Source organism: Scyliorhinus torazame, chromosome 1 (genome assembly GCF_047496885.1).
Source record: "Scyliorhinus torazame isolate Kashiwa2021f chromosome 1, sScyTor2.1, whole genome shotgun sequence".
In the NCBI taxonomy this organism is placed as follows: domain Eukaryota; kingdom Metazoa; phylum Chordata; class Chondrichthyes; order Carcharhiniformes; family Scyliorhinidae; genus Scyliorhinus; species Scyliorhinus torazame.
The window spans coordinates 115774419-115793719 of NC_092707.1; the positions used below are offsets into that span (position 1 = coordinate 115774419).

The following is a 19301-nucleotide window of genomic DNA, read 5'->3' on the forward strand; positions in this document are numbered from 1 at the left end:
AGTCTTTCCCTGGTTGCCTTCCGAAAACTGTGCAGCTATGAAACCTGTAAACTAATCATACAAACTGAAATCTGTCACATAAAAGTTGTGAAAACCAATAAAAAACTTTTTTGTTAACTAAAAAAATCTTTGTTTTCAAAATTCAACCTTTTTGGTGATATCTTTAAGAGAAGTGAGAGTAGCCAGTGCAAAATGCAGTGGACCAAAAACAATATGTACTGCATTCTTAGAGGAAACGGGTTGAATAAATTAACAAACTCTTTTACAGCAATTCTGTGCACGACCACAACGCAGAATGTTAAAACCAAAATAAAGCAACTTTGCCATTTAATTCCTTTTGTCACTTCATCTCTCCTGCCTTCCACCGTACCTTTCCTCCCCCCTCTGATTAAACCCATCTGTGTCTCTGACAGTCTGAAACATTAACATGCTTTCTCCACAAATGCTGCTGACCTGAGTATTTCTAGTATATTTTAATTTTAAAATAGCAACCTACATCTCTGCATCTGCTTGCTGTATTCAGACATGTTGTCTGGACGAATGGACCGTAGAAACTTGATGTAATCATCACTGTGGTACTTCGTCATTTCTTCAGCTGAAGCTTTGTGTGGGCGCTTGGGAAGAACAAAAAAGGGAAATTGTTAAATTTGAAACTTCTTGGACGGAGAGCTAGAGAAAAATAGAATGCAAAATATTAGATGAGTGGAATGGAAAAATTCAGTGTGTAGATATGGGCATTGCATGAAAAACCATCATTTATACCCCATTCCCAGATACCCTGGAGAAAGCATTGATGGGCGACCTTCTTGAAACACAGTTTGTGCAGTGAAGGTACTCAAAGAACAAAGAAACGTACAGCACAGGAACAGGCCCTTCGGCCCTCCAAGCCCGTGCCGACCATGCTGCCCGACTAAACTACAATCTTCTACACTTCCTGGGTCCGTATCCTTCTATTCCCATCCTATTCATATATTTGTCAAGGTGCCCCTATCGTCCCTGCTTCCACTACCTCCTCCGGTAGCGAGTTCCAGGCACCCACTACCCTCTGCGTAAAAAACTTGCCTCGTACATCTACTCTAAACCTTGCCCCTCTCACCTTAAACCTTTGCCCCCTAGTAATTGACCCCTCTACCCTGGGGAAAACTCCCACAGTACTATCTAGGAGCTCCAGGATTCAAACCAAGCAACAATGAAAGAACAGTAAAATACATCCATATTGTAATCGTGAGAGACTTGATGGCACTGATGTGCCTAGCATCTTCAATATTGTCTTGTAGTAGAGGGGGCATAGAATAGAGGCGAACCACCTGTCACAGAACACCTGTTCTTGTAGCTATGACATTTGTGACCTGTCCAGTTCAGATTCTGGTCAAAGGTGACCACTGGGATGCTGATGGTGGGAGACACAGTAATTGTAATGCCACTGAATGTCAAGGCGAGAAGTGTCTGCTTTCTCTTGTTGGAGATGCTCATTGCCCAATATTTGCATGGCTCAAATGTATTTGCCACTCTTCAGCCCAAGCTTAGATATTGTACGAGTCTTGCTGCACATAGGCACGGACTGCTTTGGGATGAGGAGCTGAGAATGGAACAGACATTGATAACGGAGCTGGTGCATGCTAAACCACACAATAAGTTAATTAATAGAGTTGATTTCCTGGTTCATTATTCACAGCTAAAAGGTCACAGCTAAAAGGTCTCCGCTCTTCTAATAGTTGCCACTTCGGTCTCACTAACTCATTCTTTTGTCTCCCTTTGACTTTGTGCTCGTCTCCTGCTCCCTGTATACTTTAGTTCTTATTTCTGGATATATATTTCTTTCTAACTCATTCCCTCGTGCTGCTCTATCCTTGCCTGTTGCCTCACTGCCCACCAAAGCGGAGTCAGGTTGCACTTGATCCAAAATAAACTCCAGGGATGCGAGTACTGTAGTCCAGAACGGAGGGATTACAGCTTTGCCACAGATGCCAGTCTTTCAAAGAGAGGTTTAATTTGAGCTGCCCCATTCAGGCAGCTACAAGTAATACAAGTTTTACAGCACAGCAAGAGGCGGTTTGGCCCGTTGTATCAAATCTTCTGTTCGAGAAGCAAGGGATATCAATCGTTGAGCCATTAACCACCACCAATATGGATTAACTGGCCATTCATCATTGTTACGTTGGGACCCAGTTTTGTAAATTGGTTGCCACCATGAACTACAAAACAGCACCATTGTAAATACACCTCCCTAATTTTTTCTGGATATTAAATGCTCTGCTTTTCTTTCATTTTACTCTCATCTACTGTTAAAAATCATGTTAACTCAGCACTTCAAGCCTCTGGCTGTCAAAGTATCTTGCCTTATAATTATTCATATATAGAACTATGGTTTTGAGCCAACTGCAAATTGTTATTACTTCCAGGGAGGGAACTAAGTTCAGGGTTTGGGGGAAGTTTGAATGGATTCGGCACTGCAAGGCTGAGCAACACGAAGTCCAAACAAAACAGAAAGCAACAAGACTAAGAAAAGTCAGAGTACACGAGGTACAGATTCCATTCTGCGAATTTTAACCGTAGGATAAATGGGTTTAAAGCAACAGGCAACAGAACTAGAAGGGAGCAGAACTAATAATCTGAATGCAATGACAAGCTGATAAAAGCAGATTCAATACTAACTTTTAAAAATTAAGCAGATCAAATTGAAATGATAAAATATCTATTACTATCTGGGAAACAGGCAGGAGAGTGGGACGCAAGCTTCAACAACTCCGACACCCGTATCCATCCAGGAACTCTTCCACCGTCTTCATCTCTGTGCTCACTTCTTCAGGCAGTCATCCCCCCGTTCAACAGATCCTTTCACGTGCCTCCAGTATTCTCCCGCCACCTGGACCCCTCCCTCTGGCCGCTTACCTGCTCTTGATCTTTTCATTGAGAACTGTTGGCGTGGCATCAACCATCTCATTCTCCGCTCCTCTCACCCACTCTAACCTGTCTCATTCTGAACTTGCTGCACTCCGCTCTCAGGCCCAACCCTGACTTTGTCATCAACTCATTGACAAGGGTGGGGCTATTGTTGTCTGGTGTTCTGACCGCTACCTTGCAGAGGTCGAGTGTCAACGCTCTCCTACCTCGCCCTGGACCTTGACCCAATCACCGAGCATCAAGCCATTGTTTCCAGGGGCTTCCCTGACCTCGTTTCCTCTGGAGAACTTCCCTCCACAGCTTCCAACCTCAGTCTCCAAAACCCAGACATCCCGCTTCTACCTCCTGCCAAAAATACACTAAACTAATTTCTTCCCATCTTGACTCCATCCTCTTGTCCAGTTACTCCCCACCTACATCTGTGATTCCTCTGATGCCCTACGACATATCAACATCTTCTAGCTCCCATAACCACGTTCTTTCTCTTCACCACTGATGTCCAATTGTCTATTCCTCCATTCCCCACCAGATGTTCTGAGGGCTCTCCACTTGCTCCTCAAACAGAAACCTCAACAATCCCCATCCACCACCACTCCTCAGTCTGGCCGAACCTGCCCTCTCACTGAACTATTTCGCCTTTAACTTGTCTTACTTCCTCCAAACCGAGACACTGGAAGGGGTCCCAGTTTTTCCTTTGTCTTTATGGGGTATATGGAACATTCCTTGTTGCAGTCCTATTCCGGTCCCATCCCACAATTCTTTTATCGGTACATCAACAGATATATTGGTGTCGCTTCATATTCCCATCTGGACCTGGAAAAGTTGATCAATTTTGCTCCCAATTTCCACCCCTCTACAACCTTCACATGGTCCATCTCCGACACTTCCCTTCCTTGACCTCTCTCTATCTCCATTTCTGGAGCTAGATTGTCCACAATATACATTTCAAGTCCACCGACTCCCACAGCTACCTCGACTACAGCTCTTCACACCCAACCACCTGCAAGAACTGTATCCCATTCCTTCGCCTCCACCCGAGAATGCCGCTTTCCAAATCGGTGGTGCTGACATGTCTTCCTTAAACGTGATTTTCCACCCACTGTGGTTGGCAGGGTTCACAACTGCGTCAAACCCATCTCCCGCACGTCTGGCTCTCACTCCTTCCCCTCCATGCCAGAACCAGGATATGTTGTCCTCACTTTTCACTCCAACAGCCTCTGCATTCAAAGAATCATCCTCCGCCAACTCCAGCATGATGCCACCACCAAACACATCTTTCCCTCACTCCCGCTATCAGCATTCAAGGGATCGGTACTTCTGGGTTATCTTGGTCCACTCCATCACCCCCAACACCTCATCCCACGGCACTTTCCCATGCATCGCAGAAGGTGCAACACCTGCCTCTTTATCATCTCCCTGCTCACCACCCAAGGGCCCAAACACTCCTTTCAGGTGAGGCAGTGCTTCACATGCACCTCCTTCAATCTTCTCTCAATGTGGTCTACTCCACATTGGAGAGACTAAACGCAGCTGGCTGACCGCTTTGCAAAACACCTTTGTCCATCTGCAAGCCGGACCCAGACCTTCCTGTTGCTTGCCATTTCAACTCACCATCCTATTTATTTTTTTTAAAAAAATATTTTTATCAGTGTTTTAAGATAAAGAAAAAAACAGAAGAGGACACAGAGTTTCGCTTGTAACAGGCAATGCAACAACAGTACTAATAACCAATAGGAACAAGATTTAAGCCCCTCACCGTAACAGGCGCTCCAATGCTACTTAATATTTCCATCTATACATTAGTGTTCGGCATTTAGTGGTTTGTTGGGGTGCCGGTGAGGGTTGCCCCCAGCTTTACTCCCACATGTGTAGTTGGGGTCTTTCCCCTTACCCATCGGTCAACTCCGTTCCGATGGTGGTTGCGGGGGGCGGGTCTCAAGTCCCCTCCCTCTGGATGGCTTTCCCTGTTTCCCCCCGCCCCCCCCCCCCCTCCCTCGCTGGATTCCACTCTGGTTGCTGACACCTCGAAAAATGCCACAGAAGGGCACGGTTCCATCTCCACCGCACCCCCACCCCGCCGCCGCCCGGTCTTTGCCAGAATTCCCCAAGTCTGGGGTAGGACCAGAACATGTTTGTCCTATGTGCACCACCTTCAGCCACATCAGACTTAGCCCGGCGCAGGAGGTACAGTTGACTCTGTGCAGCGCCTTGATCCAGTGTCCTCCCTCTATCTCCATACCCAGTACCTCCCCCCACTTCCACCCGGACTCGTCCAGTGGAGTCCTGACCCTCTCTATAAGTCACCTATATATGTCGCCGTATTTGTTGGCTCCTAACAGGGCGGCACAGCAGCACCGTGGTTAGCACTATTGCTTCATAGCACCAGGGACCCGGGTTCGATTCCCGGCTTGGGTCACCGTCTGTGCAGAATCTGCAAGTTATCCTCGTGTCTGCGTGGGTTTCCTCCGGCTGCTCCGGCTTTCTCCCACAGTCCAAAGATGTGGTTAGGTGGATTGGCCATACTAAATTGCCCTTTTGTGTCCAAAAGTTTAGGTGGGGTTACTGGGTTACAGGGATAGGGTGGAGGCATGGGTTGAAGTAGGGTGCTCTTTCCAAGGGCCGGTGCAGACTTGATGGGCCGAATCCCCTCCTTCTGCGTTGTAAATTCTATGATCTCTGATCATGTCCAGGAATGTGTGCGCGGTCTCTGGGGAAACATTTTTGTCTTCTTGCGGAGAAAGTTATGCAGCTGCAGATATCGGAGCTCGTCCCTTTCGGGGGGCTGGAGCTTTGCTGTAAATTACCGCAGGGACTCCAGTCTGCCATCCACGTACATGTCCTCTGCTGTCAGCTTCCCTTGGTTTTTCTCGCAAATGTCCCATCTAACCTCAGCGATGTGAACCAATGGCTGTTACAGATGGGGGCCCCCACGGACATCTCGCCCAGTTCGAAATGGCGCCCAACTGGTTCCACGTCCTTAGAGTGGATACTATCACTGGGATCCTGGAGCGTGCATGTGGAAGGGCCAGGAGTGGTGCTGGTGGCCAGCATGCGGAGGGCCGACCCCGTGCTGGAGGCTTCCTCCATTCGGACCCAGTCCTCCTCTGGCACCTTTAATCATCCCCTCACCCTCTCTGCGTTGGCTGCAATTTGGTAGGGCTAGGCCTCCCACATGCCACCGCGTTGTAAAATGGACTCCTCCTCCTCCTCCTCCTCCTCCTCCTCCTCCTCCTCCTCCTCCTCCTCCTCCTCCTCCTCCTCCTCCTCCTCCTCCTCCTCCTCCTCCTCCTCCTCCTCCTCCTCCTCCTCCTCCTCCTCCTCCTCCTCCTCCTCCTCCTCCTCCTCCTCCTCCTCCTCCTCCTCCTCCTCCTCCTCCTCCTCCTCCTCCTCCTCCTCCTCCTCCTCCTCCTCCTCCTCCTCCTCCTCCTCCTCCTCCTCCTCCTCCTCCTCCTCCTCCTCCTCCTCCTCCTCCTCCTCCTCCTCCTCCTCCTCCTCCTCCTCCTCCTCCTCCTCCTCCTCCTCCTCCTCCTCCTCCTCCTCCTCCTCCTCCTCCTCCTCCTCCTCCTCCTCCTCCTCCTCCTCCTCCTCCTCCTCCTCCTCCTCCTCCTCCTCCTCCTCCTCCTCCTCCTCCTCCTCCTCCTCCTCCTCCTCCTCCTCCTCCTCCTCCTCCTCCTCCTCCTCCTCCTCCTCCTCCTCCTCCTCCTCCTCCTCCTCCTCCTCCTCCTCCTCCTCCTCCTCCTCCTCCTCCTCCTCCTCCTCCTCCTCCTCCTCCTCCTCCTCCTCCTCCTCCTCCTCCTCCTCCTCCTCCTCCTCCTCCTCCTCCTCCTCCTCCTCCTCCTCCTCCTCCTCCTCCTCCTCCTCCTCCTCCTCCTCCTCCTCCTCCTCCTCCTCCTCCTCCTCCTCCTCCTCCTCCTCCTCCTCCTCCTCCTCCTCCTCCTCCTCCTCCTCCTCCTCCTCCTCCTCCTCCTCCTCCTCCTCCTCCTCCTCCTCCTCCTCCTCCTCCTCCTCCTCCTCCTCCTCCTCCTCCTCCTCCTCCTCCTCCTCCTCCTCCTCCTCCTCCTCCTCCTCCTCCTCCTCCTCCTCCTCCTCCTCCTCCTCCTCCTCCTCCTCCTCCTCCTCCTCCTCCTCCTCCTCCTCCTCCCTCCTCCTCCCTCCTCCTCCCTCCTCCTCCCTCCTCCTCCCTCCTCCTCCCTCCTCCTCCCTCCTCCTCCTCCTCCCTCCTCCTCCTCCTCCTCCTCCTCCTCCTCCTCCTCCCCCCCCCCCCCCCCCCCCCCCCCCCCCCCCCCCCCCTCCCCCCTCCCCCCTCCCCCCCCCTCCCCCCTCCCCCCTCCCCCCCCCCCCCCCCCCCTCCCCCCCCAAAAGCAACAAAGGCCATGATTAAGTTATCGACTCTGGCGAACAGGATTTGGGGATGAAGATGGGGAGCGATCTGAATACGAAGAGGAGCCTAGACAGCACATTCATTTTGACTGGGTGTACCCTTTCGGCTAGGGAAAGAGAGAGAGAGAGTGAGTCCCATCTTTGCAGATCCCTCCTCACCTCCACCACCAGGCTGGAGAGGTTCCATTTGTGGAGCCTTTTCCAGGTGTGGGCCACTTGGATCCACAGGTACCTGAACTTGGTTTGGGTTGCTTTGAACCACAGTTCTTGCGCTGCTCTCATGTCCACATGCCCATCTTTGGCATTCTGCAATGTTCCAGTGAAGCCCAATGCAAACTGGAGGAACAGCACCTCATCTTCCGATAAGGCACATTACAGCCTTCCGGACTTAACATTGAGTTCAACAACTTCAGACTGTACAATCTCTCCTCCAACTTCACCCCATTTTTATTTCCATCAATTTATTTGCATTTCTGCCGTTGATACGTTTTCCCCTCACCATTGCCTCCCCTCCCCTCCCACCCCCACCTCACTCGGGCCATTGGTTACCTGTTCCAAGTTATCCTTTGACATACTGCTTACTTTGCGGGGAATGACACCGCAGATATGCACTAGATACATCATCTTTAATTGTAGCTTTATCAAGTACTTGTCATTTATACTAAACTTGCATAGACGTATGCACTGTATTCCATTTTAGCCCTATGCAGCTAAGAACCTATTGACCACTGCATTAGAATTCACAGGGACATAAAGACTAGAGTTACCCTAAATATGCGGTATGTGTTTTGGACGGAATTCTCCCAAGCCTCCGCCAGCACGTTCAATGGCAGGCACATGGGAGGAGGCAGAGAACAGCGTGAATTTACAGCAAGATCTTCCACTGGTGCCCATCATGATGGGTCGGAAAGAACGGCAGAGGCTGCCATGAACCTCATTTGCATCTCATTAATGAGATGCAAATGAATGTCCGACCCCATACACCAGATTCTCCGCAGTTCTGGTGCGAAAACTTGCCATTGTGAACCATGTTTAGAACAACGTGGCATGCAGATGCCAGGGCTCACCTGAACAATGCCTGGGGCTGCCACTGCAGTTTCGGGTGGAGGCCGCCTGCAACACGGGAATAGCAACACGGTAGCACAGTGGTTACCACAGTTGCTTCACAGCTCCAGGGTCCCAGGTTCGATTTCCGGCTTGGGTCACTGTCTGTGCAGAGTCTGCACGTTCTCAGTGTCTGCGTGGGTTTCCTCCGGGTTCTCCGGTTTCCACCCACAGTCCAAAGACGTGGCGATTAGGTGGATTGGCCATGCTAAATTTCCCTTTGTGTCCAAAAAGGTTGGGTGGGGTTACTGGGATAGAGTGGAAATGTGGTCTTGGGTAGGATGCTCTTTCCAAGGGCCGGTGCAGACTCGATGAGCCGAATGGCCTCCTTCTGCACTGCACATTCTATGATGAACATCACAGCAATAGGTAGGGGATAACACCTGCAGGTGGACATTCCAGATTCGGTGTCCTGGAAGGATCCATCTTCCAGCCTCAATGTTCTTGGAAATCCCTCTTTATTCTCAGGCTGCTCCCAGAAATCTATCTCCATTTTCAGGAGGTCCACCTTCTTTCTCCAACAACGGGCAGAGATGTTGGATGCCATTTCAATTTGGCATCCGGACACAACAGTGAACTATGCGCCACCCAGGCCTGCCCTGCCTAGGAATATGGCATAAAACACCCAGGTTCACAATTAATGAGGTCAGGTTGGAGGATTTGGCGTGTTGCCCGCCAGCCAACGCAGTGGGAGTCACTCCATGTTCCCGCACCCATCACAGCACTTGGTCTCAAAATGGAAGAATTCTAACCTTTATCTTTGCACTGGACACAACATAAAAATGATGAACAGTTCAAACAAAATAATCCAGTCACTATTTAATGTTACTTACATAGATTTCCATTTTTCTGTACAAGCCATAGTTTAGCAGCAGGTTATGGGTCATTCTAATTCTGTGTGGTTTCATTGGATGACCCTGTCCATAGTAATAATTCCCAACATCACCTGCATTTAACAAATAAAAGATATAACAAGGTATCTGCCCATTGGCATACAATAAATAGCATCTAAAGACCTGAAGTACAACTAATACAATATAAACACCTAATTACACAAGTTACAAGACCGTTATCATCAGAAAAAAATTATATCTTATCCTAAAAGTCTGGTATATACTTCATTTATATCAGATGGATGGACCACCCGGCACTGACCCAGGCACCGGAAATGACAACGGCAAATCCAGCCTCGTCGACCCTGCAAAGATCTCCGTAATTATATCGGGGAGGCTTGTGCCAAAGTTAAGAGAGCTGTCTCACAAACTAATCAAGCAACTGCCTGATATAGTCATACTCTCAGAATCATACCTTACAATGTCCCAGATACCACGATCACCATTCCTGGGTATATCCTGTGTCCCTGGCAAGACAGACCCAGCAGAGTGGGCGGGTGGTGGACAAGGAAACCTGATTACCACATACAGTCCACCATTCGCTGATGACTCAGTACTCCTTCATGTTGAACACCACTTGAAGGAAGCAATGAGGTTGGCAAGGGCGCAGACTATGCTCTGGGTGGGGGACTTCAATGTCCATCACCAAGAGTGGCTTGGTAATACCACCAGCCTGAGCAGGCCAGGTCCTAAAGGAAATAGCTGCTAGACTGGAACTGCAGCAGGTGGTGAGGGAATCAAGAACAAAAACATACTTGACCTCATCTTCAGCAATCTGCCTGCTGCATGTGCATCTGTCCATGACAGTATCGGTAGAAGTGACCACCGCTCAGTCCTGGTAGAGACAAGGCTCCGTCTTCAACTGAGGATACCCTCCATCTTGTTTGGCACTACCACCGTTCCATTTTCATAAAGATGAAGACAGCACAAAGGAACTGGCTGAAGTCTGCACCTGATATGCACATTTCCCTTTCCCCGTGAACCTGATTGCAGTGAAATCATGAGCACCAAGCAGGCTCCCTTTTTGCATTAGAGGTAAGTGAACGTGGCATGGTCCTGAAGGTCGGCACTTGGCAAAAGTGGGCCCCGGGAAATAAAGTTTGAGAAACACGGATATAGAAGATGCACTGCAACAACTCACCAAGAATGCTTAGGCGGCACATTCCAAACCCACAATCTCTTGCCATCTAGGACAAGGGCAGCTGCATGGGAACACCACCACGTGAATGTTCCCCTCCAAGTCACACATTATCCCGACTTGGAAATAAATCAGCAGTTCCTTCACTGTGTCTAAAATCCTGGAACTCTCTCCCTAACAGCACTGTGGATGTTCCTACATGAAATGGACTGCAGAGTTTTGAGAAGGTGGCTCACCACCATTTTCTCAAGGGCAGTTAGGGATGGGCAACAAGTGCTGGCCTAGCCAGTGATGTCCGCATCCTATGAAAGAATTAGAAATAGAAAAACAGAATCTTTTTCAAAAGGCCTGAAACGTCTAAATGTAGATGTCCAGAAAGACTTGGGTAGTCGCGTAGATGGAACACAAGGTTAGCAAGCCATTGCAAAGAGATTGGAGTACAGTGCTTACTACAATAGTAAAGGACATCGGTGACACTCCACCTGGAGCAGTATAGTTTTGGACACCATATTTAAGGAAAGATATATATATTGGATTGGGTTTGTTTATTGTCACATGTACCGAAGTACAGTGAAAAGTATTTTTTGCGAGCAGCTCAACAGATCATTAAGTACATGGAAAGAAAAGGAAATCAAAGAAAATACATAATAGGGCAAACACAAGGTAACTACATAACACCGGCATTGGGTGAAGCATACAGGGGTGTAGTGTTAATGAGGTCAGTCCATAAGAGGGTCGCTTAGGAGTCTGGGAACAGCGGGGAAGCTGTTTTTGAGTCTGTTCATGCGTGTTCTCAGATTTGTATCTCCTGCCCGATGGAAGAAGGTGGAAGGGGGAGTAAGCAAGGTGGGAGGGGTCTTTGATTATGCTGCCCACTTTCCCCAGGCAGCGAGAGGTGGAGATGGAGTCAATGGATGGGAGGCAGGTTAGTGTGATGGACTGGGTTGTGTTCACGACTCTCTGAAGTTTTTTATAGTCTTGGGCTGAGCAGTTGCCATACCAGGCTGTGATGCAGCCAGATAGGATGCTCTCTATGATGCATCTGTAAAAGTTGGTAAGAGTTAATGTGGACATGCCGAAAATCCTTAGTTTCCTGAGGAAGTATAGGCGCTGTTGTGCTTTCTTGGTGGTAGTGTCGACGTGGGTGGACCAGGACAGATTTTTGGAGATGCGTACCGCGAGGAATTTGAACTGCTAACCATCTCCACCTCGGCCCCGTTGATGCTAACAGGAGTGTACATAGTACTTTGCTTCCTGAAGCTATCCATGTAGAAGTAGAATTTGAGACCAAATAGTTTGGCAAATCATGCATGCTTGATTTTGGTGCACAGAGCATCCTGTACACGAATCAGCTACCTAGATGAGTGCACCGACTGACCAGCTGCTCCTGTTGCTATGTCATGGATGGGGGTACACAGCCAGACAGGTTATACTGTTTAGCTCCGAGACGCAGGAGATTGTTCAGTCACGGTTGTCCATCCTCAGGGAATGCTGAGATTAGGCTGTCCACAATGTTAGTGCAGCAGCAGTTCACACAGCTCCCAGCGGACAAGCAGACTGGCACCAGGGCTTCCTGGTCAGCATCGCTTGCCTGACGAGTTTCTTCGGTGAGTGTGAAGGGGACAGCAGAGAAGGGAGAGAAAGAGTTTGATTCCTGAAAAACTAACGTTGACTTTTAGAGGAGCGATATGAAAAATTACAAAATTTTAGTCCGTCATGTGTCAACTTTCACACAGGTGCATATGGCACTTGCCTTGGAGGCAGTATAGTAAAGATTCACTAGATTGATTCTTGGAATGAGGGCACTGTCCTGTGATGAGGGGCTTATATTCTCTGGAGATTAGAAGAATTAGAGGTGATCTCACTGAAACCTACAAGAATATGAACAGGCTTGACAGGGGAGAAGTTTGTTTCCACTGGCTAGAGAATAATGGGCTGATCATTTAGGACTGAGATGAAGAGAAACTACTTTACTCAAAAGGGTTGTGAATCTTCAGCATTCTCTAGCCAAGTGGGTTGTGGCTCTTCCATCGTTGAATGTACTTAAGGTGGAGGTAGACAGATTATTGGTCTCGGAGGGCATCAAAAGACATGAGAAACAGGCAGGAAAGTGGAGTTGAAGATCACCATCAATGGTCTGACTGAATGATGGAGGAGGCTCAAAGGGTCACATGATCTATTCCCATTTCTTATATTCTCATGAAGAATAACCATTTGAGCACACATTGTACAGCTTTATTTACACTGGTTCTTTACTATCATTGAAGGAGGACCAAAAAATCTGTGCAAGTTAAGGCTGGCTCACCAATACACTATAACCCTCAAAACATTTAAGAAGCGTCTAGATGAGCATTTGAAACACCATAGCATAGAAGGCTAAGGACCAAGTGCTGGAAAATGGGATTCGAATAGACAGGTGCTCGGTGGCCAGCATAGACACGATGAGCCCAAGTGTTTCTTTCTGTGCTGTAAAATTCTATGACTCGGCCTGGTTACTTCTCTGTTGTGCATTTGGTACGAGTGAGTGGGCTGCTCCCTAGTTTTGGAATGGATGAAATATAGCAGATGCTTCTAGCATCGTGTGTTCCATACGACAGTGACAGACATCACTGCCACCTTGGCCAGGACCAGCAAACTCAGCAATCCAGAAAGCAGACTTGGAGCACGATGACCTGGATAGTGGATTGTTGTAAAAACCCATCTGGTGAGCTAAGAATGCACTTTTCTTGTACAAGAACAACCCTGAAGAAAAGGGAAATCTTTATTTGAATAAAAAATCAAATATTGCGAATGCGGAAACCTGAAAAATAGAAAATGCTGGAAAAGCTCATGGCTGCACCTGTGGAGTGGGAAACAGAATTGCAAGGGGGTTGGGCATACAACTTAAAAATAAGGGGTCACAGAAGGCAGTGGAGGCTTGATCACTGAATGTATTCATGGCTGAGGTATACAAGCATTTTTTGATCTACAAGAGAATCGAGGATAATGGGGCGAGGGGTGGATTTGAGACCTTAATGGGATCGGCCATGAATTTACTGAATGGGGAACAGCATGAAGTGTCGAATGGCTTCTCCTTTTTCTTATGTTCAAGTTGATGATCGCTCATCAGAACTCAAACATTAGCACCATTCCCAGCACTTACGTCAAAGTTAGTTACAAAATTATGCAAGTGATCATTTTTTGAAACATGAATTAACTCCTCCTCCCCAGATCAAGGAAATGGAGCAACAGGAGATTAGCACAATCCTGAGACTCATGCAGGTCATCAAGGTTTCTATGGAACAGGCAGCATTGGAAAATAGGAAGCTGGTTCTCACCAAGAGTCAGGGAAGTGAGAGATTTGGAAGCTTAGAGCTATGCTCAGGTGATGCAGCCATTGGGGGTTGAATCCTAGGCTTGAGTATTACCCCACAGGGTTAGACCCTGCAACAATGAGAGGAATCTCATGTAGAAAGCTGTCCTTCGCCAACAGGGGGCTTCACCCGAGACCACCAGCTCCAGGTCCCACAGCCTCAGCTCCCCACAGCCCGGAGTCCCCACAGGCCGGAGCCCCAGCAGCTCCGGCTCCCCCCAGCGCGGGTCCCCAGCAGCTCCGGCTCCCCCCAGCCCGGGTCCCCAGCAGCTCCGGCTCCCCCCAGCAGCTCCGGCTCCCCCCAGCAGCTCCGGCTCCCCAGCAGCGCCGGGTCCCCAGCAGCGCCGGGTCCCCACAGCTCGGAGCCCCAGCAGCTCCGGCTCTCCCCACAGCCCGGCTCCCCCCAGCAGCTCCGGCTCCCCCCAGCCCGGGTCCCCAGCAGCTTCGGGTCCCCACAGCTCCGGCTCTCCCCACAGCCCGGCTCCCCCCACAGCCCGGCTCCCCCCAGCCGCTCCGGCTCCCCACAGCTGCTCCGGCTCCCCAGCAGCTCCGGGTCCCCACAGCTCGGAGCCCCCCAGCAGCTCCGGCTCCCCACAGCCCGGGTCCCCCAGCAGCGCCGGCTCCCCCCAGCAGCTCCGGCTCCCCCCAGCAGCTCCGGGTCCCCACAGCCCGGCTCCCCCCAGCCGCTCCGGCTCCCCAGCAGCGCCAGCTCCCCCCAGCAGCTCCGGCTCCCCAGCAGCTCCGGCTCCCCCCAGCCGCTCCGGCTCCCCACAGCCGCTCCGGCTCCCCACAGCAGCCCCGGGTCCCCCAGCAGCGCCGGCTCCCCCAGCAGCGCCGGCTCCCCACAGCAGCGCCGGCTCCCCACAGCAGCTCCGGCTCCCCACAGCAGCTCCGGCTCCCCAGCAGCGCCGGCTCCCCCCAGCAGCGCCGGCTCCCCCCAGCCGCTCCGGCTCCCCACAGCAGCTCCGGCTCCCCCCAGCAGCGCCGGCTCCCCCCAGCCGCTCCGGCTCCCCACAGCAGCTCCGGCTCCCCAGCAGCTCCGGGTCCCCACAGCTGGGAGCCCCCCAGCAGCGCCGGCTCCCAGCAGCGCCGGCTCCCCCCAGCCGCTCCGGCTCCCCACAGCAGCTCCGGCTCCCCAGCAGCTCCAGGTCCCCACAGCTGGGAGCCCCCCAGCAGCGCCGGCTCCCAGCAGCGCCGGCTCCCCCCAGCCCCGGGTCCCCCCAGCCCGGATCTCCACAACCCGGAGCCCCAGCTCCGGGTCCCCACGCCTCGGACCCCCAGCTGCCCGGACCCCCCTGTGCACAATGCAAAAGCCGCTGCCGCAAGCAGTCCCGGGATTTTGGAGGCCGGGCCGGGCGATGGCCTCGGCGGGCAGAGACAGTCGCCTCCTCCCCGGCCTTACCGTCATAGTAATAGCAAACCTTCTTCTTGCCGCCGCCCTGGGCCAGCGCCATTTTACCCACGGCCTCTTGCAACACTGCAACCTAGCTCGCTGTTGGAGATCGGCTCAGCGTCACTCTGACTGACAGGAGGCTGGACCAATGGAAACGCCGTATTCCACTGCCACAGGACGAAAACTCTGTGACGCCAGCCATTATTAACCAATCGGAAGCTGGAGAGGCGGGGCCAACCAGCTAGCAGGTTCGGTTGCATGGGGCTCACTGGTGCCTCCTGGTGTTTGGGCTTTGACATCACACCCACAGGGAGGGCGGGGGTGGAGTCGGGCTGGGTTTTTGGTTTATTCTACAAAGGTTTGCATCGAAACCAAAAAAATTAATTTAACTAGCCGTGGGTTGTATTCACCTAACCTACATTTATAGCTATGACTTTGCAGATTTGATTGCTTTCTGAATGAGTTGGTGCAGCCCTGATGGCTGCAGCCAATTGTGGGAGGTTGGCTTCCCATTCCATGACCAGGACAACTGCACAAAGGAGGAGAAAGGAGTCCTGGTAATCAATACAAAGGAAATTAGCAAGGGTATAGAAGGTTAACGATAAACTGTGACTGCCAGGAGACTATCTCTTGTACTTGCAGGTGAAGGGATAGGGAGCTCTTTAATAAGCCATTTATTTATGGAATGGCTACAGTATAGAAGGAGACCATTAGACCAGTTGTGTCCCTGCCAGCTCTCTGGAAAAGGAACTCAACTAATCCCACACCCCTGCATTGCACTACAAATATTCTCTCCCCTTTTGGTGAGGACAGTCATATAGGACCAGAAATATCAGAGGAGGATGTGTGAAGCTACCTCTGAAGGCAAAAAGCCAAATGCATGTTGTATTTAAAAAGTAAATGGAACAAAACATAAAAAATAAACGGGAGTTCAATGACCAGTTGAAAACAAGCAATATAAAAAGGATATGGGCAATGTGCAGGAAGACAGGATTGGCGTAGGTAATTGCAGATTAAACATCTGTACTAGCATGGACACAATAGGCTATCTGGCCATTTTCATTTTTGTAAGTTATATCATAAGTAATGTGGTGTATGAATTTCAATGTTGATGGGGTGGCACGATAGCACAGTGGTTAGCACTGCTGTCCCACAGCGCCAAGGAGCTAGATTCGATTATGACCTCGCGTGACTGTATGGAGTTTGCACATTCTCCCCATATCTGCTTTGGTTTCCTCCGGGTGCTCCAGTTTCCTCCCTAAGTCCAAAGATGTGCTGGTTAGGTGGATTGACTATGTTAAATTGCCTCTTAGTGTCCAAATGCTAGGTGGGGTTACAGGAATAGGACAGAGGATTGGGCCTGGGTGAGTGGACTATCATAGGGTTGATGCAGACTTTTTTTAAACTTAAAGTGCCCAATTCTTTTTTTTTCAAATTAAGGGACAATTTAGCATCGCCAATCCACCTCCCCTGCACATATTTGGGTTGTGGGGGTTAGTCCCACGCTCACATGGGGAGAACTCCACGTGCGAACTTCACATGGTCAGTGACCCGGAGCCAGGGTTGAACCCATGTCCACGGCACCATGAGGCAGCAGTGCTAACCACTGCACCACCGTGCCACCTTGGGTCGGTGCAGACCCGATGGGCTGGGTGACCTCCTTCTTCACTGTAGGGATTCTATGATTGTGTGATTGATGCCAGGTCTGTAGGCTATATTTTGTAACAACTGGTGGACAAACGGCACGTCCCTTCGGCCGTTCACAACAGGCAAAGTACTGGCGTACCTAACAGCCTGTGCTTGCAAAACTGAAAACAGTCTCCAACATTAAATGTGATTGTACGATTACACAACACTTACTAAACAATCCTGATTTTGTGAAGAAAAAACAATTTAAGATGCAATTGGGCTCTCAGTGTGGCTCACTTACACATGCTAGAAGCTACATACATTCACATGCAGACAGAAGGAACATGTCATGCATTGAACCTTTATTAGCTTGTGGGACAGCCATTACCTGGTTCATTCCCCATGGCCAAACCTTGACCAATCAAGAGTCGTCCTGCCTGATTTGAATTTGTAAAAAAGCTTGGTAGTTAACTGTTCCTTGATACATTCTCCATGGCAACGCCTCTACCAATCAGCTTCCACTTGCCAACCAATCAGAAGTGTCTTCTCATGCAATATGCAAAATCTCCTTACTATTGGTATTCTTGCAAATCTGTCTGGATGAGTGCGAGATGAAAAGCTTCAACAGCATGTCTCTTTTTTCAGCTTTACTCAAGTTCTGTAGTACAAAACAACTTAATTTATATAATTTCATTAATTTCTAGAAGAATACACTAATATATGAAAAGCAACCGGCAGGAAAATACCATTCAGCTTTTTGCGTACTGTTATGATACATTCTGCCATCATTATCTGTACACTCCTTGACTCCATCTGAAAATCATGTAATCTTCCAAGAGTGATGAAAAAAACCTGGGAAGTTCTTGTCTGATACCTTGAGGTAATCTAAACTAGTCTAGGTGACTACTCTGGAGCTGATTAATATTATCAAGGTCATGTCTCTTATACAAAGAGATCTTTGATCCAGTCAGAAATGAATCCAGCTTTCATTTGAACAAATTTGACCATCAGCGATCACAGAGCATGAACCAGTAATTGATTCCACAGCTCCTCTCTTCTCTAGGAGAGAAAGAATCTCATAACATCACAACTATTTCTGTCCTTAATTATATTTAAATGACCACAATCAAATCACCTCCAACAAGAAAAGGTGGCTTACAACAAATGTTAGGAGCAACATTCAGTTAACAGGAACGATTATAGAAAATATGGGACGAAATTGAAAAGGTTAAAATGGGAATCAAATGGAGGTTATGAGAAAAAAAATGCTGGAAACATTAAATTGAATGCTAAAACATGTTATAAACATATGAAGTGTAAGGTTAGCCAGGGAAGAAATAGACTTGCAGTATTAAGGATCGAGAGGGAAGGAAAAGAACAAGGCAAAAGTACTAAATGAGGTCTTCATTTATGAGGGGAGGTTGAATAATTTAAAAGTTTTTGTTAAAACAGAGAAGGTTAAGAGATAACCTGATGAAAACCTCAAAATGATGTGAGGTTTTGATAGAGTAGAGAGCTATACTGTAGGATGGAGAATAAATCAAGAGGTTATGAGGGCACATGAAAAGGCAGCACATTAACTAAGGGTGACTTTAATCTTCATGTGGATTGAGAAAATCACATTGGCAAAGGTAGCCATGGGGAGGAATTCATAGCATGCATTTGGAACTGTTTCCTAGAACAATGGGGCTCTTTCTGGGGAAGGTGGGACCTCTACAGACAGGATGGTCTACATCTGAACCTGCGGGGCACAAATATCCTGGGGGGGAGATTTGTTAGTGCTCTTTGGGGGGGTTTAAACTAATGCAGCAGGGGCATGGGAACCTGGATTGTAGTTTTAGGGTAAGGGAGAATGAGAGTATAGAGGTCAGGAGCTCAGATTTGACGTCGCAGGAGGGGGCCAGTGTTCAGGTAGGTGGTTTGAAGTGTGTCTACTTCAATGCCAGGAGTATACGAAATAAGGTAGGGCAACTGGCAGCATGGGTTGGTACCTGGGACTTCGATGTTGTGGCCATTTCGGAGACATGGATAGAGCAGGGACAGGAATGGATGTTGCAGGTTTCGGGGTTTAGGTGTTTTAGTAAGCTCAGAGAAGGAGGCAAAAGAGGGGGAGGTGTGGCGCTGCTAGTCAAGAGCAGTATTACGGTGGCGGAGAGGATGCTAGATGGGGACTCATCTTCCGAGGTAGTATGGGCTGAGGTTAGAAACAGGAAAGGAGAGGTCACCCTGTTGGGAGTTTTCTATAGGCCTCCAAATAGTTCTAGGAATGTAGAGGAAAGGATGGCGAGGATGATCCTGGATAAGAGCGAAAGTAACAGGGTAGTTATTATGGGAGACTTTAACTTTCCAAATATTGACTGGAAAAATATAGTTAGAGTACATTAGATGGGTCGTTTTTTGTACAGTGTGTGCAGGAGGGTTTCCTGACACAGTTTGTTGACAGGCCAACAAGAGGCGAGGCCTCATTGGATTTGGTTTTGGGTAATGAACCAGGCCAGGTGTTGGATT

At 49.5% G+C, this 19301-nt stretch overlaps 1 protein-coding gene across 2 annotated transcripts in view; it reads right to left on the reverse strand.

Moving 5' to 3' along the window:
* hdac1 (histone deacetylase 1) overlaps positions 1 to 15305 on the reverse strand; it is a 78429-nt gene extending 63124 nt beyond the window's left edge. Inside the window, exons 1-3 of one of the 2 annotated variants that reach the window (XM_072500228.1) lie at positions 15174 to 15305; positions 9222 to 9334; positions 497 to 614 (exon numbers count right to left, since the gene is read on the reverse strand). In XM_072500228.1, the coding sequence (XP_072356329.1) occupies positions 497 to 614; positions 9222 to 9334; positions 15174 to 15225 (283 nt within the window). In that variant the 5' untranslated portion in view covers positions 15226 to 15305. The remainder of the gene's footprint in view (positions 1 to 496; positions 615 to 9221; positions 9335 to 15173) is intronic. The other variant, XM_072500238.1, reaches the window with a different exon arrangement.
* Between the last annotated feature and the right edge of the window lie 3996 nt (positions 15306 to 19301).